The sequence below is a fragment of the Ceratina calcarata genome, unplaced genomic scaffold (assembly GCF_001652005.2).
Source record: "Ceratina calcarata isolate Rehan_Ccalc_2016 unplaced genomic scaffold, ASM165200v1 scaffold321.2, whole genome shotgun sequence".
NCBI lineage: Eukaryota > Metazoa > Arthropoda > Insecta > Hymenoptera > Apidae > Ceratina > Ceratina calcarata.
The window spans coordinates 562,134-589,481 of NW_017154760.1; the positions used below are offsets into that span (position 1 = coordinate 562,134).

The 27,348-nt window shown below is 40.3% G+C and overlaps 1 protein-coding gene and 1 non-coding gene across 8 annotated transcripts in view; both read left to right on the forward strand.

Annotated features, from left to right (window-relative positions):
• The window catches only part of wge (BAH domain and coiled-coil containing protein winged eye), a 25,405-nt gene extending 8,771 nt beyond the window's left edge, over positions 1-16,634 (forward strand). For 2 of the 7 annotated variants that reach the window (XM_018024138.2, XM_018024139.2), the window contains 19 exons: positions 2,925-3,152; positions 3,758-3,883; positions 4,308-4,316; positions 4,566-4,835; positions 5,111-5,473; positions 5,889-6,146; positions 7,209-7,373; positions 8,235-8,510; positions 9,121-9,219; positions 9,302-10,178; positions 10,627-10,852; positions 10,917-12,611; positions 12,693-12,902; positions 13,010-13,330; positions 13,861-14,262; positions 14,389-14,617; positions 14,896-15,280; positions 15,347-15,878; positions 16,184-16,634. In XM_018024138.2, the coding sequence (XP_017879627.1) occupies positions 2,945-3,152; positions 3,758-3,883; positions 4,308-4,316; positions 4,566-4,835; positions 5,111-5,473; positions 5,889-6,146; positions 7,209-7,373; positions 8,235-8,510; positions 9,121-9,219; positions 9,302-10,178; positions 10,627-10,852; positions 10,917-12,611; positions 12,693-12,902; positions 13,010-13,330; positions 13,861-14,262; positions 14,389-14,617; positions 14,896-15,280; positions 15,347-15,878; positions 16,184-16,396 (6,864 nt within the window). In that variant the 5' untranslated portion in view covers positions 2,925-2,944 and the 3' untranslated portion in view covers positions 16,397-16,634. The remainder of the gene's footprint in view (positions 1-2,924; positions 3,153-3,757; positions 3,884-4,307; positions 4,317-4,565; positions 4,836-5,110; positions 5,474-5,888; positions 6,147-7,208; positions 7,374-8,234; positions 8,511-9,120; positions 9,220-9,301; positions 10,179-10,626; positions 10,853-10,916; positions 12,612-12,692; positions 12,903-13,009; positions 13,331-13,860; positions 14,263-14,388; positions 14,618-14,895; positions 15,281-15,346; positions 15,879-16,183) is intronic. The other 5 variants (XM_026813281.1, XM_026813282.1, XM_018024141.2 and 2 more) reach the window with 5 other exon arrangements.
• Positions 3,553-3,625, forward strand: TRNAF-GAA (transfer RNA phenylalanine (anticodon GAA)). Its single transcript has one exon. It is a non-coding gene; the product is annotated as a tRNA-Phe (tRNA).
• Positions 16,635-27,348: the final 10,714 nt, after the last annotated feature.

Genomic DNA, 27,348 nt, shown 5'->3' on the forward strand with positions numbered 1-27,348 from the left:
AACAATATAACAAATTCTATCAATTTTTATTGTTTAGAAACCAATTGAACTTTAACAAGTAAACTTTTTTCATTCAAAATCATTGCTCTTCCGACGTCTGATGTCCTTTTAATTATAGGAAATGCGTTTTTCTAAGGTAAATAAATTTTAGGGACTGACTCTATAACCAATACATCAGTATCGAGTGAATCAAATTTTATCATTCACGCAGTTTATTTTTTCCGCCAGTTTTGACTTTCGATCAATGAAAATAGACATTACTGATACTTGTATAAACTGCTGCTACCATTTTCCTTACGATGTCTCAGAAAATCTTCTACGAGTCACCTAAGGGATGAGAGGGTGGCAATCGAGAAGTGGGGGGTTAAATAGAGAGAGATAGAGGGAGGACAGAGTAGCAACAGGTCGGCGAGTCCAAGGGAATCTTCTTTACAGACTTTAGAGCCACTCTATATTTTCCAATATTCCGTAATTAATCGAATTTTTATCAATAAAATTGTAATCAACAATTTAAAAATGGAATTCACTATGCGAATACGAAAAAGTTGCTCTATAAAATTGTTTGGGAATATCTTGAATCTATAGAAAAATCGTGCAACCAAAATAGTTCCTCTTTGAGCTGACCTTCGTTGCCCTGCTATAGGCATTCCTGTATCCATGGACAATGGGTCGATACCTACTATACAGGCTCTTTCATAAATCTCTAAGTAGAACATGTACCTTGGCTCGCGTCTCTTCCTTCAAGTATTGCCTTTCATGAAACAAGCTGTACCTTGCTTACTCTGTGTACAGATATTGACGGGACCCAGTCGAAACTGGCTGTCATTTCCACCCTACGGTCAAACCAACCCCTCGTTCGTCAACGTTTATTATGCCCCTGAAATAGTCTGGCAAGATCACGGATTCACAATTTCTTCGTAGACACGATTTCACAATTTCTTTATATTTAACTATCAGGCGAAAGTGAAGTTCGACAATTTTTTTTTAATACAAACCGTCGATGTTGTCGAAATTTGAACAAATTCCTATAGGTGTATCTGACTCCTGAGAAGTGTCTCAGATTTTTTCATAAGTCTCCGACCGTTAGAGAATTAAATTCTAGCATAAATCGTGTAATCGAAACGTTATAGTCTGCATTTTCGATACGGGAAAACGAGGGGCTGTGAGTTTTCCTGGTGGATAGGGCTTGGGGTTTTGGATGGGTGCCCGGTGACCCTGATCCTGACCAAAGGGGCTGAACAGAGGAGAGAGATGGGGAATCAATGCTTCTCTATTCACTTTCCCTTCACCCATTCCCCTCTATCTCTATCTTCTGCACGCACCCACAGCCTCTATTTTCCTAGCTTTCCCCATACAGCCAGTTTCAAAAGTGATGCAGAAAATCACAATCGACTGTTGCAAACTATTAATTAAAGAAGGATATTGGCAAAAATAATAAGAAGAACGTTATTTTAAGGAGGACTTTATTTACAGCTGAGGAATTTTGAATGGGACTGTACTCTACCTGGCCCTGGGGTCAGGGTCCCAAATCTAATTTTCTACGCCTACCATCCTAAGCTAACGGCTCTTTGTCCCTTACCCTGGTTTCCAATTTCTATTCTCAAAGCATTTGCACTTTCAAGAATTCACAGAAAAATCGCAAGTACAAATCTACTCTGAATAAGTCCCAAAAAATTGTCAATGTGGTCGAAAATAATTGTTGGAGTATCATATCAGGGTTTATGAATTTATTAAGAATCCCGAAAGGCAAGCGTCAAAGAGTTGTGGAATAAGGAGCAATAAGTGGTTTAGGAAAATCGTGGGCCAGGTCAGATTTGTAAGAAAGCACCTGTCCCTTTTTTCCGACGGTCCGGGAGTCGTCAAGTAGACAGTAGGAATCCTCTCGACTATCCCATCTGGCCCTGGCCGCCTGAAAACCTGTTCTCTGCCCATCCCGCACCGCCAGGCCCCCTCGAGGGGCCCAGCGGTCAGGGAAATGAAAAATTCGCCGGCTGTCTTCGACTCATTTTCTTACCCTTTCAATTTTACTTTAGGAAATGGAATTAGTCTTTCGACTCAGAGTCTTTCTGTAGATTCCCTCCGCGGATTTCGGGGTCTGGGTCCCAATTCTAGATTTCGTTTGCTTACAATTTTACAATCAATAGAAATTGTTTCAAAGAAATGGTGAGGATTGAACGGTGTCGCGTGTCGGGAAAATACGAAGAGGAGAGGTACGTGAAATTGGTGAATTGGGACTTAAGAGGTGCCGGTAATAACAGTCAATAAGCGGTTCAGTCCAAGCTGTCGATCGGTGAAACCGCCTGGTTTTCGAATTACAATGATTGAGTGATCCGAGACTGAAAGTAACCAGGCAGGGCCACCCTTCCGAAACATCCTAACCGACCCAAGACTATGACCAACGAAATCTGGCATCGAAATCCGCCGTTTAAGTAAAAAATTTCATACGAATCGAGTGACAAGTTTATTTCGAATTTATTAAGCATTATGAGCAATTATTTAGGGCTTGATCCTTGTTTTCAATCGATGCATGAGATTCTGATTTAAGCTTAATATTTGTATTCTTTCAATAATCGCTACGATCATAGTTTTTATTTATTAATTAATTAAATAATTGCTGGGAATTTGGTTATTCTGTGAGAACCTCGAAGGGACAACACCGAGGCTTGTTAAACCGGCATGAAACGAGTTTTCCCCCAAATGTTGAACTCGGGCAGGAATCGATCTGCGTCCACACGCACATAGACCGCCCTTATTTGTGTCCGCGAGGGGACAGGGTTGCACGGGGTTGCGCAACAGCCCGCCAAAATTGTTGAACATTCAGCGATTGTGTCAATTTCTCCGACTGGCTTCGACTTTTATTGATAATCGGAATTTCTTTTTTATTAATCTTGAATATGTGTAATGGATTTTTGTTGGGTTCGCAGCCTCGGGAGGGGGAGGTTCGATGTTGGTCCCTCCCGTGGCGCAGAGCGGGACTGGGGACCGTCCCGACACGGGTGCCCGGGCCCAGCAAACCTCGGGGACAGCCGCCGCGGCGGCCGCAGCAGCTACCCTCTGGCCCCTGGCACCCGCGCAGGCCAATCATGTGCCCGGGCAGCAGTCGCAGGGGATGCCGCCGCTCGCAGCAACACCTGCCCCCGCCCACAGTCAAGGTATGCCGCCATATCTCAAACAACGGGCCCCCTGTAAGAACCAAAAACCCTCAAATGAAATTTAAGGAATCGTTAAATAATTCCGCAATTCAGATTAGAAAGATTTCCAGGTGAACGAATTCTCTACCAAGTCTCCTATTTAAATCCTGGCACGACTTAAAATATTCTTACTGACCCGATTTAATAAAACTCTCGGTGTCCGTCAATTCTGAATTTTTCTCAATGAAAGAAATTTGAGATTTTGCTAATACATTTGTAGCTCCTAAAAGTGTGATCAAATTAACCCTAACGGTTTTTCATGAAAAACAATTCCTGCTCAGTTTTAGTTAAATAAGTGACTAGCCTAACCCGGTCTTCAAACTAGATAGCGAGCATTCTCAGCGGCTATGTCTACCGTGGCGCCGAAATAGCTCAGCTGGGAGAGCGTTAGACTGAAGATCTAAATGTCCCCGGTTCAATCCCGGGTTTCGGCAAAACACAATAATTTTTTTTTCGGCATTAATTTTATAAAATTCATGACGCAGGCCTACAAACTGAATCGATTTCCCATCCTTTCAACCTTTAACTTTTAATCAATTCGACTTTCTTTCGTTCACTGATTGCAGGCGTGAGTCGTTACGGGCTGTACTCGCTGTTTCCCGGGAGCGGCGGGGGTAGTTACGTCGCGGCGACGCCTGCCACTCCTGGCCCCCACACTCCGGCCAGAGCTTATCATGCGACCACACACAAGGGTGAGTTCTATCACTATTCTTTGTTACCCCATTTAAATCGAATTAGTTTCATCTTCCAATATTATCACTTATCACTTTCATAGATCTTTTTGTAATATTAATAATGGATATGATGGCTTAAAAAAATTTTACTCGTCGATCTTTGAATTTTTTGGTTTTATTTGAGATCGAGAAAAAAATATATTCTGGGCCAGTTTTTCTCAATGGGACAATAGCTCAATTAAAGGGTACGAGGATGGTGGCTGGCTAGCCTTTGAACCATCCAACACCCTCGCGCTCGTTCTCCTCAGGTGTAATCCAAAACCTTGATCTGGCCCCTCTAAAAAAAGGGAGAGAATCTTTATTCCATCGAGTCTTTTGTTCGTTCGCTTGATTATTTCAAATAATTGTTAATTAATCATTTTGCATGCTGGGTCGAAAACAGAGAGGACAGGTGAGTAGTGACAACAATTCTACAATAAATAAATGATATTTTCAAATAGTAGAATAAATTGTTATCTGAAATCTGATATCTCAGTATCCGAAATTGTTAAAGGATTGGGAATTTAAATGAATGTGCATCGATTCTCCATAACACTTTATTCCCATCAAAGGGGCCGGAGAAGCAACCCTCTCAACTTTTCAAATCAATCGTTCAAACAATTTATAAATCAGAAATATTGGATTTGATTTTTGGTCTCAGTTTCAGAGAGCGTGTTCTCTGCGGCGGTGGGGGTGGGCGTCGGTGGTTACACGTGGGGCGCACCGACGCCGCCGCCGGGTTCACCCTACAGCCCCGTGCCCGTCACCCAACTCGAACTGCTGGCCAAGAATTTGGCCAGCTTGGCACCCCCGGGCCAGCAAGCCCTTAGCCTGCAAGGTGTCGGTGTGAATGTCGGCAGTTTACACCACGCTCAGCACACCCAGCACACGCACACTTTAAACCTTACTGGCCTGCACCACCTCCATCATGGTCAGTTTCAAAACATCAGGATATAAGATCGTTCTCTGAGAACATGAAAGAGGACAAGTACTTAGTAAAAAGTCCCTTTTCCATTTTCCTCTACGATCATTATTGACGGAGTTATTAGCGAGAACGTGAGATGGCTTCGCACTCGCCTGGCAGGCGATTGGCCCACACGTTTTCGTTAATAACTGTCTTAATAATAATCGTAGAGGAATGTGGTAGAGAAACTTTTGACTCAAAATTTAATCGTGAATATTCTATTAATGATGAATCTTTGATAGCAGGAAGCTTGCACCAGAACACGTTTTCACCCCAGTTGTCTCTGGTCACTGGGAACGCACCCACGTTGACTATAAACAGTTTCTCGTCACCGAACTCTACTGGGAGTGTGGTACCGACGACTGGAGTCCTACTCCAAGAGTATCAGTCGCCGAATAACAATCCTGTCAATGTCAGCGTCACTTCATCCTCGTGTCCTACGAGTACCAGCACCATGCTCGTCCAAGCGACGACTAGCAATCAGATGGTACAGGCCGGTGCTACTGTTAATGCTACTAAGAAGAGGGAAGCTTTTCTCCCGACCCAGGGACAGCCGGTTAAATTGGAGAACAAGAGGCAGAGCTGTGTGTGCAGGGGTAGTAATGGTGCGTTTTGTTTCAATGACTTTTTTAATGGAATTATGGTTTTGGGCTATTGACAAAAATTAAAGGGGTTTTGGGCTATTGAATTGGCTCCTGAAATATACGTTAAGATATCTCTACATGTTTACAATGAAAAAATTTCTGAACCATCTAAACTATTAGTGCCAAAATTAAATTTCGTAGTTCATACACATTATTTTATTTCTCCGTCAATTTCGATGGTCCCTCGATGAAAATAATTGGAGGCTTATTTGAGACCTTCCCAAGCATCTTCAAAAATTGTCATTACGTTCCCACGATTTCGAATAAAAAATTAACATATCTCTTTTGGTTTCTCAGTAAACAGTTTCCGAATCTTTTAGAATTGTTTTAATTCTAACTCAGCTATAAAGATTGGCCTATTTGGAATTGATTACAGCGAAAACGAAGGCAGTACACTCGGACGCGGGGTGCAGCAGAACGTTGCCAGTGGCATCGTCCTGGAGCGGCCAGGACAGCTGCAGTACCAGCAGTAGCAGCAATAACAACAATAACAGTATAAACGGTAGCAGTAACAATCTGATAAAAAGGGAGCCACTGGCCTCGGTCCCATGCCAAGTGGCCGAAGTCTCCACGTCCCTGCACGCGACCACCACTTCCGTGAAAATCGAGCCGGTGCCGCCCAAATCCGAGAACGGTGAGTTGATTTCTCAATTCCCTCATAGACACACTCTTTCGAGAAAACAAAAAAACTCGCAAGGAAATAGAATCTTAATAAAAAGAACTGAGCTCTCGTTCGCTTTCGCGAGAAGTCCTTAACCAAGGAGACAGGGGGATTCCCTGAGGAAAGAGGATAGACAGACAAACGTGAGGCCTCCCTCTCTCCTAGTGTAGAGTAGCAACGGCCAGACGAGCCACAAAGAGAAAGGAGGCAGACCTCTTTGAATCCCCGAGGGTAGGGAGATTAAATTCTAGGGAGGGAGAGATGGTGAGATAAAAAATAGCGAGGTAGGGAGACGACCTTGCGTGGACTGGGGGGAGGGAGTTTTCATCGACGCACGCATGGCGACACAAACACCAGGCGTGGTTAAATCCGTACCAGCCTTTCTATTTGCCATACAATCCACCCACGCACCTCACGGAATCACGGCCGACCTACCATTTTTAACAAAAAATTGCTTGTCGTCCATTTTTTATTAGGGTTCGATTAAACTTTGGTGTACGGATCAAGGGATATGATTTTTAGTGCCAGTTCTAGATTGACTGTTAAACAACAAATCTGTAGAGGAATTGTTAGAGAAATGGCACTGGGAGCCCTTTAGTCACTCATACAGGCCCAAAAGTCAATTCTATGATAAAAACTGAATTTCTAATTACAGTTACAACCTTGTAACAGCTGTCAATTAAGAAACATTCAATATCAAATAACGAATTCACTATAAGAATTAAATGCTGGTTCTTAGTCACCCAAATGGGCCCAATATTCTATCCTATATCAATAACCTAATTATTAACAACAGTTTCAGCCTTCTACCAGCCATTGATTAACAAATATTTAATACCAAATAAAGGATTCATTATAAAATTAAATACTGATCTTCTTTAGTCACTGAAATGGGCCCAAGATTCAATTGCCCTACAAATTAACTCATGCCCGTCAAAAGACAACGAATCGAAAATTTCTAATCGAGAGAAACTGATGGAACTTAATCTGTGAACGACCAGAGAGTCTAGAAAGAAGCATTTATGCCATTTTCAGGGATCGTGATGCCCAACGCAGGGACCGGCGGTGTCCCCGTTGGGATCGCAGTTGCCAGGCAACGGTTGCAGCACCAGGAAACGTCTACGTCGATGAGAAACGTCTCGTTGAGCCATCACACGTCCCATCATGCCAGCTACCATCACTTTCAGCCTGACACTTTAGGTGAGTCCCAATTCTCGCATGTCGTTAATGATATCAAACCGACGAAATTATTCAAGACTCATGAAGTAAATATTTCATGTTTCTTCTACTGGTAGTGAAATGTAGAATCGTATTTATCTGATTGGTAAGGCTCAAATTTATTAAATGATTAAAGGAATCAAAGGATGAAAACTGTTGTCAAAGGAATGAGATCCTTGGTAGGTTTCCGCGTTTCAGGATCGACTAGTCGCGGCACCTCCAGCCGAGAAACACCTCATTCTAGGCTAATTACCTTTCGCATATACCTGTTCCACGATGTGAGCACAGTAGATATTGTTCCCATTCCCCCTCAACACTTTTTCATTGCGTCACCGAACACGATACTCCGTGTGAGTTAACTGATTCCAACGCTCTTCAATCTGGTTCTTCGGATTCTTGGCAAATTACGAGAAAAATTAAGCCTGATATACATATTTTCGAAGGTTTGAAAGCTGTTTCAATCTGTCTCGCGACGACGGCGAACTTCGATTCTCTACTAAATCGCATTTTGTAATCTTTAATACGACATTACAAATGGGCCCAATAATCTTTTTTGCTCAATAACATTTTTAAATGAATTACAAGAAGGCAGCACGAAATTTCTATGAACAGAATTTTCGATGCTAAAAGTCGTCGATGCTTCCTAGTCGTTAATAATAAAATAAAAATAAAATTCGCGAAGCGATGGAGTCTTATTCGAGGTTTGAGAACAACCATGACATCCAGAATTAAGCTTAATTCAATGAGAAGGACATTCGACTTGATTTCCCCATGATGAGAAACCTTAATTCTATTCTAAATTGATTCCTATTCATGACACAAGTGATTCGGGCCTTGTTCCAGGTTCGAGCACGGCCATGACGGTGGGTGGCGCTACTCTGGTGCACTGTGGGCCCCCGGGAGGTTCAACGGGCCCAGGGGACGACCGTCCGGCCCACTTAGCCATTCCCTCGGCCGCCCTGGCACCATCTTTGAACGCGGCCCTCACCAATTCCGTGAATTCTTTGAATCCGGCACTCGCCGGAATCGGTGGCAATTCCGCTGCTAATGCTGCTACCGCGTGGCCTCCTACTCTCTGGCAGTATCCGGCAGCTGCAGCCGCCGCAGCTGCAGCCGCAGGTCAGTTTATTATAACGTGGAATTGCTATTTAAGGTGCCCGAGTATTAAAAATGTGCGTTGCATTTGGAATCTAGTCGCAATTCCAATATAAAGATAGTTGCAATTGTAATTCCAAAATCAATAAGCGAGATTTGTAATCATCGTTCAATTACCCTGTTATAAACTTGTGAAGGGTATATGGAATATCTGAGGAGTGGAATTGCACGATTGGAATCCATCCAATTCCAAAAGCAATTAAAACATGAAATGAGCATAATCTGTGACTATCGTTTAATTGTTCCGTAATAAATTTGCGAAGATTGTATGAAATACCTGAGTCCTGGAATTGCCGGGTTGGAATATGGTAATTCTAAAACCAACGAAAACACGAAATTACCAAATCTTCTATTCTGTAGAATTTTTGTTTAATCTGTAATTGCGAAGGGATGTGTATGAAACATCTGAGAGGTGGAATTGCTGACTTGACCTAGGATCCTCTGTGACCGAATGGCATTTCTAAAAATAACTCGGCGCCCCTAAATCATTCAGTAACCGGTCGATCCTCGGGATTTATTTCGGTAACTATTTGTTAATTGAATACATTTACATCACAATATTTTTATTTCGTAGCAATGCCGATGGAGCCAGTGGGTTTCCCGCAGATGGGAGTGGGCCTGCAGTTGGTTAGGGACCCAACGACAGGCCACTTGCTGCTCATCCACGCTGCAGGTACTAACTCAACAATTCCCTTAATTAATTAATTAATTACTGAATGAGTGAATGAATATTAATTAACTAAATAAATTTGTAGAGCAAATGCAACAGGCGGTGGTCTGGCCCAATTACCCGACCCACAATAATAATAATGTGGCCGCACAGCCACCGTTATTATTGCCCCCACCGCCCCCGTCTTTACAACTATTAAGCGACATCGGGGGTGCTCGACTGGTTCTTACCGAAAGTAAAAGGAAACAGCAAAGTAGTTTGCCGATTGTGAAAATCGAGGCCGACTGTGGCACCAGTCCTGCCACCATCATCAGTGAGTGCAATAAGCATAGTAATTCCTGCAATTATGATTGTTATTTTGATAAATTTTTAGCGTCGACCGAGTCGACGAAGGCGCTGCAAACGGTGACCTCGATGACCGGGGCCCTGGTCCCGGAAACACCGCTGGTCACGACGTTGCACTATTATCCCCACGCGCCAGCCCTGGTACAGATCAGCCAAGCTGAGCCTGCACATTGCAGATCCCAGGCCACATCCCCAGTGTCCTATTTAACACCCCCACCGGAAGTAACGACGCTCCACGCGATCGAACAACCGGAACCGGGGCCAGCAATAAACGTCCAAGATGCATCAAACCAAACGGATGCCCCGGAACCGGAAGAGCACGAGTCCTCAGCTCCGGAGGCCTGCGTGAAACAGGAGCAGAGCCCCAGTCCCTGTCAACTGCAGAACTCTAATCTAACGACCACAACGACCAACATGACGAATTTAACTAATTTCGAGATCGTCGCGTCTCCTGAGAAGGTCTGCAATGTTGTTCGAATCACTACTACCACTACTACAGTCAATCCTGGAGTCTGTGGCATCGTGGGCAAGGTCGACAAGGCTGAAAACACGATTATTAATATGGCTGACTGCCCTAAGTATTCTATTAAGGAGTGCAGAAGTGTTTCTATCGACAGGCAAGTTTTTAATTATTTTTTAAATCAGTTAATATTGGTAGTAGATTAATAAAAATATAAGGGGAACCTCGCTAAAGGTATCAGGAGGACCTCATAACATTTTCATTGAGATATATCTATAGGTTTCCAATAACAAAATTCTAGAACCCCTCTGTAAGTTTTTATTGACTAAATTCAATTTTATGATTGACTCATTATTTTTTATTCAATCAATTTTTATGGTCCCTCAATGAAAATAATTGGAGACCTATCTGAAACCTTCCTGAGCGTCCTCAAAAGTTTTCATTACGTTCCCATTAACCGTGTCCAATAAAAAAATTCCATTACTTAGTACTCATCGATTTCCATTGACAGGCAATGCTTTTATCGAATCAACATTAATTCATTAATTAAATATGAACTTCGGTATTAGGATTAGGATAATTTTATTTCGTATTGGAACTTCCAGGACGATTGAGCATGTGGTTACCAGGCAGATTGCCGACAGGGAGAACAAAAACGAGATTGTAGAGGACGAGGACGAAGAGGTCCCTTGCAGAGATTTAAGGAACGGTCCTAGGATTATCGAAATCACAGAAGAGAATTGCGACAGCTTCCACGAGAACCTGGAATTCTTTGCCAGGAGACGAGATACGAGGAAACGAAGTTATCTCAACGAAGAGGACACAAAAGAGGTAAGAGTCTTTGACATAAAAATTTGAAAACAATTTAATTTAAACATTCTGTATAATTTCACAGAAAGAGAAAGCTGACGTTCCTACAATCAATCCCTCAAAAGAACCAGCAATAATAGCTAATGATAATTTTAACACCTGCAAGGCTGAAATTGCAATAAAATCGTTTGACATGCCTAATATCGATTGCGAGGAGCCAGTGACGATAAAACAAGAAGCTGAAGAGACTTTCGAGGAGAATTCCTACAAATTCGAGGGTGCTGAGAAGAGTAGGAAGCATCCTGTAGAAAAATCTCATCACCAGGGCATTGAGAACGTTGTTGAAAAATTAAAAAACAAAGCAGCTCTACAGGAAACGATGAATCCTAACGTAGAGAAGAATAGAGACAAGAATGAGAGGAAGCTGGAGCCGAGGAAGTTAGAAAATGGTTTGAAAAAACATATTCTAAGATCCTGTGAGAATCAATTCATCGAGAACGAGGTCTCCTCATCCCAAATTAAAAATAATGAAAAACTGGATACGGTTTATTATTTAAATAACAACAACAACAACAACAACAACAACAACAACAACAACAACAATAATAAAATGGAAGACGCGTCTCAAAATTCTCACATAAAAAAAGAGAAAGCTTTAGACTTAAAAGCAAAAGTTCCAAATGAGAATCAAAAGTCCGCAGTAGATATCAGTGGATTAGAATTGTTATCGAACAGCATTGAACAGCTCGAGAGTTTCAAGCCGGATTCGCAGGACTTAGAAAAATCACCAAATGCTCAGTCCTCACAAAACGAAAATAATAATAATAATAATAATAATAATAATAACGTAGACAGTCCTTTGGGTTTGCTCTGTGCCTTGGCCGAGCAACGGTTCATGGAAGAAGTCGGTGACAAGCTGCCCAGAAAGTTAAATCTCGACAACTCTGAAGAGATCTCACACGCTGGGAGGCTGTTACTTAATTTAGGGAAACGTGGCAAGGCTGCTGAGAAAAGGAAATTATCTTTACAAGATTTGGACAGTTCGAAAAGATTTAAAAATGAATTACAGTATTATGAGAGCGATGAAAAATGTACAAGGGAGTATGAAGGTAAAATGGAATTAGGCCAGAGGAAGGATTTTTTTGGTAGAAGCAAAAGCCTTAGTTACGATTTCAGCGACTGTCTGAAAGGCGAAGAGAATTTTCATGAGAAACTGTCAGACTCTGAGCCGGATATTTACGAGAAGGAGCATAGGGACTGTCATGATTATAGGAACCTTCAGTCGAAGATAGAAGCTAAGAAATTCTTAGCTAGTAAAGGGAACGTGAATGAGAATGATTGGCCCAACATCGATGCTATGGAATTGGACATGAGGGTTCGCTTAGCTGATATACAGAGGCAGTATAAAGAGAAGCAAAGGGAATTATCGAAGTTGACTCCTAGGAAGGATGAGAAGAAGAGCCCTGGAAGGCCCAGGAAAAAGAGCCACTCCTCGAACTCTGACAGTCTTGGATCTTTCGCTGAAAATTTGTTGCAATCTCCTCAGAAATCGCCCAGTCATCCGAGTCAGAGTAATGTCGAGGGCCAGGACGATTTGCCTTCTACGGTTCTCGCAATGCCTAGATGCAATGTTAATTTGGTGAAATTAGGAGAGCAGAGGAGTCATATTAAATTGTTGGATAGCATACCGAATATTCCTATCAATGTACCTACCGTGGAGTCTCCCATTACGGTGTTACCCAGTAAAACTCAGGAAGACGACGAGAAGAGTTCTGGCACCGTAGGTTTTATTCAAAATTGTTGAACGTCAAAAATCAATAACATTGTTAATAATTGGATTGATAATTAATTTTTGTTGCAGCTGGGCTACGAGACTTCGTCGCCAGCACCAACTATAGCCAGCTCGAGCTCTGCTTCGAAAAAACGGAAAGTGAGACGACCTAGGAAACTGATGTGCACGTCTGGCAGCGCTCGACACCTGACAGAGACCATAGTAGCTAAGAAGCCTAAGAGCAAAAGCTCTTTAGTCGGATACCTACTGTCTTCTAAGAACAGACATCTTCAGACGAAGGTATGAAAGACTGTCCCCATACAAATCAATTATACTTCGTACAAATCGATAAGCCATGATTATTAATTAATAGTCAAATTAATTTTTAAAACTCTGATTTCTCTTAGTACGTGAATAAAAGCAATTATAACCCGATGCCATTTAAATCTGGTTTGTCACTGAAGGCGAAAAAGTCAAAAAAACAAAAACCACCAAAGCAAACTCCATTACATAACAAAAACGTGATCAGTTCGATAATCGCCGAGAAGGCGAAACTGAGTCACGAAGTAAAGTTGGACAAACAGAGTAAAACGAAGCCGAAATTGAAGGCTGAGACGAAACTGAAGAGATGGGACGACGATGAAATTCTCCCTAGCAGTATTTCCGAAAACGTCCTCAATTTACCTGAGGAGAATGTAGTGGAGGCTGTCTCAGAAGAGCCTGTGCAGGTATCTTCATATTTCAGTAATTTCATTAATTTTGCTGGTTCCTTGGTAAAAGAATTGGAGACTTTTCTGAAACCTTGCCTAAGGCTAGAATTTACAGGGTGGTATTCATAGTCGTTACTTATTTTTAAGATCGCCATAAGCATGTTTCCTATACAAGCCAGGGACTTGCCAGGGGCAAATGCTTAAGGCGATTTTATAAATAGTCGTTCCTCAGTTCTCATTGTCAGTTCTCAATTCTCAGTTTCTAACTGCTTGTTGTATATTTACGTGTTTCGTGATACATGTTCCGTGTCTTAACACTTCAACAAAATTTTAAAAGGCGTTAATGAATAATAAAATAAAACGTTTAAAAATATATCCTTGATTTTCATCAACCATGTATCAAGAAACACATGGATATGCAACAAGCAGTGGAGAACTGAGAACTGAGAAACGGCTATAAATTCCAGCCTAAGTACTCCCTAAAATGTTCATCACGTTCACGCTAACGGTTTTCAAATAAAGAATTAATTAAGTTATTAATTTAACAGGAGCTGCCAGTGGAGACGACGGAGACTCAAGAAAAAGACTTGGGCGAGTGGAAACACGAGAGGCCCAAGAAAAAGAAAAGAAAATCAAGCTCCTCGTCTCCGTCCCGTCGAAAATCGAGTGAGCCTCGAGATAAAAAGGACTCGAAACGACGGAAGTCAGATGAATGTAAGGAATGTGCCAAGGCTGCCCGTGCAGAAAAGGTCGAAGCTATTAACAAGTGCAAATTGACGTCGGCTCACTTGGCTATCGATCAGCTGAGAGTGTTGACAGCCATGGGAGGGCTGTTCTACGCTGGTCGATTAAGCGCTGTGCAAGCCCCGGACGTTTACGCCATCACTCTGGACGGGGAGCGTGGAAACAGACCTCACATTCATTCCAGGGAAGAGATTTTAAGGGATGCTGTAAGTTTCTATTAATCGTTGGATTCTTGTCGATCTTTGAGATGGGCTAGAATTAATTAGAAAAACGAGAGACATATTTTTTCAGCTGTCATTAATTATATCTAATTTTTTATAATCATATTGCAGATCGTTGAGGTTTGTCCGACGTCCACGAAAGAACTGCCGCCAGGTACGAGGCTCTGCGCGTACTGGAGCCAGCAGTACCGTTGCCTGTACCCGGGGACATCGGTGGAACCGTCGGAACCTGACCCAGAACTCGATGAGAAGTTCGTAAGCGTAGAATTCGACGATGGGGACAGCGGCAGAATCGCTTTGGACGATATTAGGCTGCTACAACCTGATTACCCAGTCGTCGGTACGTTTTCCAGATAAAAGTGAATTTTGGGATGTTTTCACTCCGTCAATTTTTATGGTCCCTCGATGAGAATAATTAGAGCCATTTCTGGGATCTTCCTAAGCCATTCAAAAAATTTTCATCACGTTCCCATTAACGGTTTCCAATTAAAAAAATTCGCAAGCCTCTCGTTATTGACCAAATTAAATATTGTGACTTGCGTTAATTATTGCTTACTTTCATTAATTTTTAGTCTAGCTTATCAAAAAAAGGTAATTTCCTTGTATTAAAAATTTCAGAATACGATCCAAACCCTTTGCTATCTCTCGGCAAACGACGAAGGCAGACCTCAGTGTCTACAGAGGACAAAAAATCTGCGAATCAACCAGCTAATTCTGTGGTACTTTTAACTACGAGTACCTATGTTCCACCGGCTGAGTCTCAGCCCGTGGAACGACACAAGTCTGAGGAGATGGACCCGAAAGAGTTAGAGGAGTATCGCGAGAGGAAGAGGATGAAGAAGAGGAGGAGAGACAAGTTGAAGAGACTGCAAGAGGAGGGAAAGAAGAAGCATAGGAGGCATAAATGCTGCGAGGAGCATAGGAGGCATAAGCACAGGAAACACAGAAAGCATAAGCACAAGCACAGTCATCATAGCAGCCACAGCGAGGGCAGTCACATCAGGTTTGTTCTCAATTTTTCAAATAAGAGGGGTTAAAAAAATAAAATTAACGTTTTACCGATTTTCAGTAGTGGGGAAAGTTGCTGCGGTCAAAAAAGCGAAGAGGAACTCCCAACAGCGAAAGAGGACACTACGAACTTAGAAATAGAGGAGGAAGAAGAGGAGGAAGAGGTCGCGGAACAGGAACCGGTTAAAGAAGAATTACCTGAAGCCCCGAAGGTTCAGGAGAAACCCGAGAAACCGAAGAAAACTGATAAGAAATCAAAAATGCGCGAGAGGCAGGAGTCGGTGGAGAGTAGGAGTAAGATGGCAGCTTTCTTGCCAGCCAGGCAATTGTGGGGCTGGGCTGGAAAGGGATACAGGAGGCCGGGGGCCAAGGGTAGGGCCAAGAAACAATTCTTCAGGGCCATTCAAAGGGGGAACGAGACTATACAAATTGGGGACAGTGCTGTATTCTTATCGACTGGCAGGCCAGACAGACCATACATCGGCAGGATCGAATCCATGTGGGAAACTTCGAGTTCTAATATGATAGTTAAGGTGAAATGGTTCTACCACCCTGAGGAGACCGTGGGTTGTCCCAAGAATTTGAAATATCCCGTAAGTTCCTCAATTTTAAACAAAGAGAATGAGAAAAGAAAGGAATGCGTCTAAAGATATGAAAGAGGATAAAAATATGACTAGAGAGTTCGTTTTCCATCTTTTCCTACGATCATTATTGACGAAGTTACAAAACAACGAAGTTTGGACCAATCTGGTATCAGCGGTGAGACTAATACACCTTTTCCTTAATAACTTCGTTAATAATAATTGTAGAGGAAAATAGAAAAGGAACTTTCTACTCAGAATTTAATTCTGTTTCAAATACAATATGTCAACAGAACAAATTCCTATTTATTTTACAGGGAGCCCTGTTTGAATCGCCGCATATGGACGAGAACGATGTACAAACGATTTCTCACAAGTGCGAAGTCCTCCCCCTGGAGGAATACACCGAAAAACTAGGGAAGGAGCCTCACAGATACCTGACGATATACGATAACAACGATATTTATTATCTGGCAGGGTACTACGACCCGACGACCTATTTACTGACCATGCAACCGGGGGTTGTTTGAGATCAGCTTAAGCTGACGATTAGGTTGGTTGGTGCACTTAATTCTCGTCAGCGCTAACACGGCGACTCACTTAGCAAGATTTTGAGATCATAAAATGAATGGAGAAGGTTCCGAAGGAATGGGCTGAATACAATCAAAAGAGGAACTATGATTGTTTTCGAACATTTTATATAAGAAGGGTTGAGAACGAGGATCGTGGAATCAAAGAAAGTTCTTCAATAAATTGAGTTTTCCCGAACGAAAACAATTTTTTAATAGACTTCGATCGGTTCTCATCGTGAGGAACAGCTTAAGGGTTAAAATTGGATTTTTTAATTGGATTCATAGGAAAATCCAATACTTTTGTCAAATAACTTTGAACTAAGTTATTTCTACTGTTAAAAAAAAGCGATCGTAGCTTTCTTTCTCAGATCGCAATTTGTAGCTCGCGATGAAAAGCTTTGTAAAATAATTAACACGAGGTGTTAACAAAAGTAATTCTAATGTACAGGCAAGATGCAATAACTGGGTGTAACGAGTGGCATTATATGAGATGATGTAACAAAACGAGCAGACAATTAATTACTAAGTTAAGCGAGAAGTGATTCTTTCAGAGAAATATGAATGACTATTAAAACTGTACATAGAGATTTCTGACTTTCAAGCTATATATTACAGATATATTAATTATTATGACAGATTAGGGATAAGAAACGATTGTTAGACCATTTGTTAGGTTCAAATATTGAGATAATTGTTACTGAAACTGGTTTGACTAATCTTCTTTTAATACTCTCGAAACGAGCCACGTACTTAGGCGTTTAAAAGAACTCATCCTGGTTTTTATCAGTGGATGACAGGATTTCATGCAAACAATTTAAAGGAATGGCAGTTTGTATTATTATTCACTCGTCAACCGAGCGGAGTTTAATTAATTATGGAGATTAAAGGTAAAATCGTTGTGATAAGAAACGAAAGAAAGGTGCTAACGCAACATTTATTATATATTCATTTTTTTATGATTCATTATTATAAAAGGAGGGTTAAAATAATTCTCACATAATACGTCTCTGATTTTTTTTCACAATTTTTCATACACTGAATAAAATTGTTAATTACATTCAAGGGATAAAACATCATTTAAATTGTTATCAATTGTTTAAGAATTTTTTTTATTAATTCTACTTGCAATATGGGAAGTTGAAAAAATTCTCAGATGCATTACTACTATGACGGTGCATCCCTGAATTTTATTAATTTCCATCCGCTAGAATTGTCGTAATACAATCCTAGAAATATAGGAAACACTTCTTCGAATCTTGTATTAAAGTCAAATCCCTTATGAAAGCGTTATTATTAATTAAACATGAATAATTAATATTCGTTTTGAACTGATATGTAATCGAGAAAAAAGATTCTAGTACAAAACGCAGATAATACAAATAAAATAGCTGTACTATCGATTCACTTTTACCAGAGTACTTACATATATATTGTATATAATAATAGTTATTATATGGTGCCCAACATATTTCAATCACAATTAAAAATACATATATCATTCATTTCAATCTTCCATTAATTAATTTATCTGTGATTGGATTTGACCGGGCACTAATTATAAATGATTCATAGATTTCTATTATTATTATTATTATTATTATTATTATTATTATTATTATTATTATTATTATTATATCCATTCACTGTACATTTACTGTTGATCACGATCTACTTTTGATCCATATAGATCGATCTGTACATTGCATAGTATTTTTCCAGATATATATTTGCTAAATAACGTTCACCACCGATTCACAATTTCAAATTCAATCGAATTAGATTGACAATCGATTATTTATTCAGGAATTAATTGATATTAATTCATTTCTAATCAGATTTCCATGTGAGATTCTCAAATGAGATCTCGTTGGATCAAATTCCAACAATACAAATTTGAGAGAGTTTTAAGTAAGACCTCATTGAATGAAATCGAGAATTGTTTATAAATTGTCGAAAAATTCTCAAGTGAGATCTCACTGAATTAAAATTTGTTTCTATTAATAATCAGGCTGGCAATTAATTCATTCATTCATTCAGAAATCATTATAACAAAATTCGAGAGATACTCAAATGACATGTCACTGAATTAAAATTTGTTTCTATTAATAATCAGGCTGGCAATTAATTAATTAATTCATTCATTCATTGAGGAATCATTAAACAAAAATTCGAGAGATACTCAAATGACATGTCACTCAATTCAAATTTAATTGAAGAAAAAACTGAGAATCGTTGATGAATATTCAGAACACGCTTAGCTAATAAAGTAGAAGCATGTAGATTTGTAAATAACAGTAGTTTTAATAATCATTCTAGATTGATAACGATATCAATAAGGGATGAATATATTCGATGAAAGAATTTTCGTTCTGAATTTTCATATTTCAGTTATAATTACTTTTCTTACAGTTAAAAGAGAGTTGGTGAACTTAGGATTATTCCTTATAGAGATTATTAACAATTGTACATTTACATGGATGAGAGAGAGGGAGAGAATATTTTATTGTAGAGATTTTCAAAATTGAAGATTAATTATATTTTACTAAGGTCGACTTAAACGAGAGTGAAAGTAGTTTTTCGAAAGCGTACGACTGTCCACTGTGTGTCTGCGAGGTATTTTGAAATTTCCCAAATTTGTCTGAGGGAGTAAAAAAACGAATACAGGACAAGGCAATTGCGGTTCGTTTAATATATTTAATATTTTCCTACCTGGAAATTTCTTTCTCGATGTTATCGGGTGTACGAGACTATTTGTTTATAAATAAATGAGCGACGAAAGGAGGAACAGTGCGGGTATATTCGATCGGGTCGATTTTTCATAGTTTTTTGTTTCCTATCGTTCGGGTCATTTCGTTTAAATGAGGATGAATGTGTCGTGAGCAACAGCATTTTTTTATTAATATTTATAGCGAGGCACAATAAAACGTGATTCTTGTAATAATTTATACGTTTTGTCATTTATTAATACCCTCGTCTGTTTTAACTTTGGTTATAGTTGAAGTTTAGCAATGCAGCGAAATTTGTCAATTTTTATTTAAATATACTATTAAGTGGGATGGCTAGAAATAATTCTGACATGGTTTCCTCGTGTACTAGTATATCTCTGAGTTTTTTTTATTAACTTCCATACGTTAGAACCGGAGAGATTAAAAATACCAGTATTAAAAATCTTACATCGAGGGTTATCCCTTCAAAACTGGCAAAAGCTCCAATTTACGATTTTCATAAATTTTTTTTTAACCCCTTGACATACAAATTAAATGGAACATTACATACAAATTAAATGGAATGAATGACGAGTCAAACTCGTCATTGTATGTCAACGGGTTAATATAAGTAAAAGATCTGACAAAAATGCATTTCTCTACATTTTCAGGATCTTCTATACAACAGACTCCCAGAAAACAAATTTGAAAATCGTAATTTCAGGTACACCGCATGAGATCTTTCAAACTTCTTAATTTCAAAATCTGTCTATCTCTTTGTTTTACTTGATTTCAAGTTAGATTCTGTTAGAATTCCAATCCTCGCCAACGATTCGCGATGCACTAAAGTCCACATACATTAACGTAACGTCACTGTCACGTAGAGTCTCCGTAGGTGCGTCTAAAACCAGTGAGCTCAGGGACCCGCGTTTGACACCGAATTGGCAGGTGGACTACCTGCTGTTTAGGGTCCACTACCTGCTTCGAGGGTTCTTCCGCTTTTCCCTGTAGAGTATACATATACACTGTCCTAAAGCTACAGCACCGGTTCCGCTGCCGAACGAACTTCCTACGACCTACGGAGATCCTACGTACCGTTGACGTGACGGTGACGTTACGTTAGTGTAGATAGATCTTTAAACGTCCTTCAAGGGTGCCGGAGGACAGCTGATATTCGTCGCGAGGCAAATCGATCAACAACGCGTGGATCTGCGATTACGTTTTCTGTATCATAATAGTTTTCCTTCATGTTCGTTAATAAACGTCCTTTATCATACGTGTAGTGTCCTTTCGTCAGTCCCTGGAACATCAGGTTATAGGTCCAGGCATCGCAACCAAAGTGATTGGAAGTTCATATTAGACGGGAAGTGTTTCGTCGTGACATCGTTAAACAGTAGAACAAAGAACGATACATGCGCGAAATCGACGGTAATCGTATCGCGTAGAGCGATTCACACAGTAGGACGTCAGTGGCGAAATGCGGTGACGAGAGTGTCGGATACACATAGATGCGGGCATCGTGGTGCTTCGACAGTCGTGACGAAGTTCAGCTGTCGTGAAGCAATGTCACATTGAAAGTGATCCACATTCTTATCGAAGAATCCGTCACTGCAATCAGTGGGATGAATGCGACCGATGCCGTGCGCATTGAAGTGTTAGGGCGTGATAATTATGACACGTGGCGGCTAAAAATGCGTGCACTACTCGTAAAACGTGGCGCATGGGGTTACGTTAGTGGGGAAATCTGCAAACCGGAACCGAACGTCAGAAATTAAGCAAGTGGTCCACGACTGGGCCACAAGAGACGATAGAGTTAAATACGATTTAATATTATCGATCGGAGCGAATCAGTTGAAGCTTATCAAAAATTGTAATACGTCGTACTGCTGTGGAGACACTGCTGCTAAGATTGGAGGGAAAGTTCCAATCAAAGGACCCCACTCGGATGGCGACGTTGTTCATTGAACTAACGCTGCTAAGAATGGAAGAGAATGGGAACGTACGGAAACACCTGTAAAAGTTTTTCGATAAAGTTGATAAGCTCGCAGATATGGACGTACATATAAATCCAAATCAGCTCAGCATTATGGCACTATACAGTTTTTTCTAGAGCTTCGAGAATTTTCGATCCGCGACTGAAAACCGAAACGAGCTAATGGCACCAGAGAATTTCCGGGTACGAATCATAGAAGAGTACGATGTCAGAAGAAGCGCATCTAGGTTCAGCACAAATCAAGGAACGATCTTGATCAACAAGAGGAACCACTCGAGGCCAGCAAAGGATCATCGCCGCGAAAAGAAACAGCCGAATAAGGGGAAAATTTTCAATCTCAAATGTTTCAGATGCCATGAAAAGGGGCATAAAGCGATCGATTGTCCATCGCACAAAATGGGAAACAAGAAATTTACGAAATCATCTTGTCTGACTATTATAGAAGAAGGAGACTGTAGAGATGGCAGACAGATGGCACAAGAATTTCCCGTAAAGCGATGGTCACATCTCTATAAAGACATCAAAGTATTCAGCGAGGTGCACGAATGAAAGCTTGAGATGTTGAACCTCGCGAATGAAGCTTCCGCTGAAATACGTGCAGAAAGAACAGCGCAAGTCACTTTCGTATCTAACCAGAAAAGGGAAGTCGTGATTCTACAAAATAGCCCTGCACGTGCCCAATTTACGGTCAAATTTGTTGTTGGTGTTAAAGATAACGGACAACGGGTAGAAAGTGTTGTTCGAGATGGAGAAAGCAACGATCTTCGACGATCAGTGGACAACACGGCGAAGCGATTTGGCAATCTTTACTATATGCAAGTGGCGACAACCAATAGCTGCCATAATGTCTCACTCCTGATCCGAGCATTAAACAAAAAAATTCGATCAGATACGTCCATCTGTGGAATCGGTGTATGGGTCATTTGAATGTCGACGACCTAATTGAGGCATTAAAGTACGAAACGATTCGTAGAATTGGGAATCTCAGACAGCCTGAGAACGTATCCTGTGAAGTCTTCATTCAGGGAAAGATGGCACGAGCTTCGTTCCCGAAGGCGTCGAATCGGCGAACCGGAAAACTGGAAATAATTCATACGTACCTCTGCGGATTGATGCGTGTATCGTCACACGGTGGATCACGGTATTTTATAACATTCGAGGACGATTGTGCGCGATGGACAGATGGTCGATTCATCTAGGACAAGAATCGAGTCTTAAAAGAATTCAAGGCGTTAAGACGATTGTCGAAAAACAGTTTGGAGCGAAGGTGAGGTACATACAGTCCGATAACGGGCAGGAATACTTCAACTCCGAATTCGACGAGTACCTAAAATCGGAGGCTATAAAACATAGTCGTGCCACACCCTGCATTCCGAAGCAAAGCGGAAAGAAAGAATCGCAGTAGAATCTTTAGTAGAATCTCCTTGATGCCTATTATTACAAGGCGATCTATCGCCGTCATTTTGGACTGAGGCGATAAATACAACCAAATACTTGAGGAATAGGTGCCCATTAAACCAGAAACCGCCTTACGAATTGTAGACATACAATTGTAAAATACTTTAAACAGTTCGGGTGTCGAGTTTTCTAGACAGCCTACGTCGCAGACGAAAGGAAAATTAGACAGATGTTCATCGAGGATATATTTATGGTATATTTTGACGAAAACAAGGCGTATCGAGTTTGGATTCCCAGCGCCAGAAAGATGGAACTCATGAGAAATGAGAAATTCAGGATCATCGAATAAATCATTCGAGGACTTCTATCAGAACGGCCGAGAGACTTCGCCAAACGGATAAGCAGGCTGAGGTAAAAATTCAGCTGACTGCTAATCTATTTGAAAGTACGGAAGACAACATCGAAGACAATACGGAGGGCAATGTCGAAGTTGAACCCGTCATGTCAGATACGCTCGCGAGCTCCTCAAAACGTAGTCAACGACTGGTACTGGTACGCCCTCTATTGAGTACCGGCCGACCGGGAAGACCTAGAGAAATCTTCGATACAATCAAGGAAGAACCAGAAATATCAGAAAGGGTGAAGATAGCTTACACAGCGGAGGTATCTGTGGCTGAGCCTGTAATGGCTTCCGAGGTGGTCTTAGTGCTGAAAAATCACATATGACAAATCGGTAGACGTCCAGAGAAATCGAAGGTCATCGGGAGTCGTTTTGTACTGAGAAACAAGAACAGGCCCGACGGTACAGTGAAGAAAAGGAAAGTACGATTGGTGGCTTAGGGTTTCAATCAACGGCTAGGAGTCGATTTTCTTGAATCGTACGCGCCGGTAGCGAGACTGAGCTCGATTCGATACATTCGATACAATAACTGTATAGGTGAAACTGGATATGGTGGTGAGTCAACTAGACGTCACTATGACATATCTGAAGGGCGAACTTCGAGAGGAAGTGTTTATGAAGATACCTCAATACATTACACCAGTATTAGAGCATATCCTCACGACAGGGCGCGGAATGTGAGAAATGGAAGAAGCCGCCAGATCGACGCTGAACGAGATCGAGAAGGGCGATGTGGTGTGTCGTCTTCATAAGGCCCTGTACGGACTGCATCAAGCCGCGTGAGCCTAGTACGCGAGACTGGAAAAGGAAATATCTAAATTCTTATTCTTTACTTTTCACCAGCCCATTCGTGCGTATATAATGTTGGATCGGGACATAACTGTAGTTAAATTATCGTTTATGTTGACGATATTTTACTAATGTCACGAAAGCAGAGTGAAATCGAGAGGATCAAGGCACATCTTAGCAGGAGTTCGAGATGAAAGATGTTGGAGACGTCACATATTGCCATATTGGAATTGAATTCATCAGCATCGATATGGCAATCGCGCTGAGTCAGAAAGGCTATATCAATGAAGTTCTTGAGTCCTTCGGGACGGAAGGATGTAAACCAGTGTCAACGCCAATGGAACCGAGGATAAAACTGTCCATAGGTAAGAAGATCGCCGAGGACCAGCAGAGAATGTCCTATCGAGAATTGATCGAGAGTCTGATGTGCCTCTCGGTGGGTACAAGGCCCGACCTAACACACGCAGTCAGTTATCTTAACCAAGTTAACGACTGCCATGAGGAAAGTACCAGTGGGAAGCTGCGAAACGAGTACTACGGCACCTAAAAGGAACCAGTAATCTTAGCCTGTTGTATTCAAAGGCGATCGATCCGCCAGCGATCTACACAGATGCCGATTGGTGGAGCTACCAAATAGACAAGAAGTCCTATATAAGGTACAGTTTTGTCAAAACTGGAGAAGTCGTCAGCTGGGGGTCGGAAATGTAGCCTATCGTGACCTTGTCCTCTACAGAAGTTGAGTACACGGCGCTTTCGGAAGCTACGAAAGAAGCCTTGTACAAGACTTTTGGGAAGTTTCGGAATAGAGTTGGAACGAGTACCTGTCCGAAACGATAACGTCGGAGCGCAGAAACTAGTTTCGAATCCCGTGTACCACGCGTGAACGATGCACATTGATATCAGACACCATTACGTGCGAGATGTACGTCAGGATGAATATATCTCACTAGAATACGCGCATAGGGGAGATGCCGGCAAACATGCTCACTAAAACGCTGCCAAAGGAAAGGCTAGAAAAGTGCGTGCGTCGGATGGGACTAATGTAAGGCCCATCGAACACAAGAACAGGTGAGGGATACCCATTCGCTCATTGCAACTCGAGGGGAAGTGTTGGAATTCCAATTCTTGCCAACGATTCGCCACGCATCAAACGTCTTTCTAGGGAACGAGTAGCCTTGCGATGACCGTCAGTTGTGGCAAGGCTACTCTATCAACAACGTGTGGACCCGCAATCACGTTTTCTGTATCTTAATAGTTTTCCTTCGTCTTCGTTAATAAACTTTCTTTACCATACGTGTAGTGTCTTTTCGTTCACCCTCTCAAATATTAGATTTAACCAAAAACAAAAGTCGTAACATTAAAATCGACATTATTTAACTGTAATAAAAATTATGTAAATGCCACAAATAATTCGATTGCCAATAAATAAAGGAGTTTAATCAATTTTTCTATATGACTGAATCTGAAGATTCTTATCTCTTGTCCTGATATCAGGTAAGATTTCGCGTGATAGGCGACTGTATTTCGAGCAAGTACCTAATAATTAGGACTCGTTTGCATGCACGGTCAGCCAGGGAGAGAGGGTGGTATTGGCACATTGTTACCCAACTGGAATTTCGCATAATAGCCACCCACCCATTGTTACCCCGATTCAAACCCTTCCTTCTTCCCTTGTTTGATTTATTATTTATGATCCAAGCTGCTATGCACACCGTGTTTTCCAATACCCGGTCCAATCGATAACTCTCAACCCTATTCTTATCCAAAATTATTCAACAGAATTTCTTAAATATCATTTTTATCAAGTGGTATTCATTTTCATTCGATATATTGTGAAATAACAGAATGAAATAATGCTAATAAAAAGAATAAATGAAATATACAAATTTTATCAAACTAATTAAAAATTCAATGAAATAAAACATTTTCATCGAGACGATTATAAAGTGATATCAATTATTATTTGATATATTAATCAATGAAATGGAAAGAAGGAGAATAAATAAAATAAAGAATTTGATCAAATGTATTAAGTTTTCTCAAGATTAATGTCAAGTGGTATCAATCATCCTTTAATATATTAATAAAATAAAATAAAGAATTTGATCAAATGTATTAAGTTTTCTCAAGATTAATGTCAAGTGGTATCAATCATCCTTTAATATATTAATAAAATAAAATAAAGAATTTGATCAAATGTATTAAGTTTTCTCAAGATTAATGTCAAGTGGTATCAATCATCCTTTAATATATTAATAAAATAAAATAAAGAATTCTATCAAATATGGAACAAATTATAATTTCAATGAAATAAGAATGAAGAAATAAAAAATTGTGGGTAAATGAAAGTAGGAAACAAGGAAGGGGGAATCTGTTGAAAGAGGATACCACCTATGGAAAGGCAAAGGAATAAAACATGTAGAGGTGGATTCAGTGGGTGCATAGTAAAAAGCCAAGCACCTACCTGAGTTTCATCTCGAAAACTGTGAGGGAAACAAAGCGTTTCGAAGAGGATTGCCAGTGAGTGGAAAGCTTTTTCAACGGGGAAACGTAGACCAAGCCAAGATACAATACAATACAGGTACAACGTACGTACAGGTAAGTTTGTATTCTTATTCCCAAATTTGTAGCTCAAATCGTATGATTTTGAACTGACGATTCATAGAAGATGGAAAGTTGAATTGCCGTTTTAATTGCTCGAAATATTGTATCGAGGATTCTATTAAAAATTCGACAGATAATGCTGATTTTAATTCTATAAATCGTTCAATTGAAAATCTAAGTAGATTGATGCAATGTGACTCGAGTTTGAATTCGAGATCAAACGAATTATACTTTTAATTATTCCAAATATTGTATCGAGAATTTGATTAAAGACTGGAAAAACAATTTTAAGTTAAGGATTTATAAAACGATTATTTAATGAATCCATGGACTGCAGTTTTAATTATTCTAAATATAAATTGGACAAGCTTATGTTTAATTCTATTGAATTTTCTCCATATCATTCAGTTAAGAATGTGATAAGTAAATTGACCAACGTGCAATTAGAGACACGATAATTATTATAATTAACGAAACGAATGGGAAATTAACGAGAGTGCTGGTTTCATTCAGTTACCACAAATCCAACTGTTTAATACAAAGTCAGCAGGGATAATTAGATTATAAAAAAAATAATTATAAATCTGAACAACTAATAACAGTTGAGTTCTTTAATATAAAAACAACCGGGATTATTGAATTATGAAAATAGTTTTAAACCGGGAAACGTGAAAGGTCTGTTGTTTTATTTAAATTCGAGCTTTGAAGTGGGGCTCAGGTATTCCTTACCGCGTGGCTAATTACACTTGCTCTCCTGCACAAAGTGCAGGTGTAATATTTATTTCATCTCGACTCGCTCAAAGCCAAAGGGGAACGCTCTTCTCCTGTTTTTATAATTAATTACCCCAACACAATTTTTTATCCCCCCAACGAATTTCTACGTTTCTTAAACAATTATAAATGCAGAACTCTGTCATTTATTATTGTAAGGGTCACATTCTTTGTCTGTTTCAGTTCAATATTGTTCTATTTATTATTTAATTAATTTATTGCAACGAATTAATAGAATTAAGTAATAAAT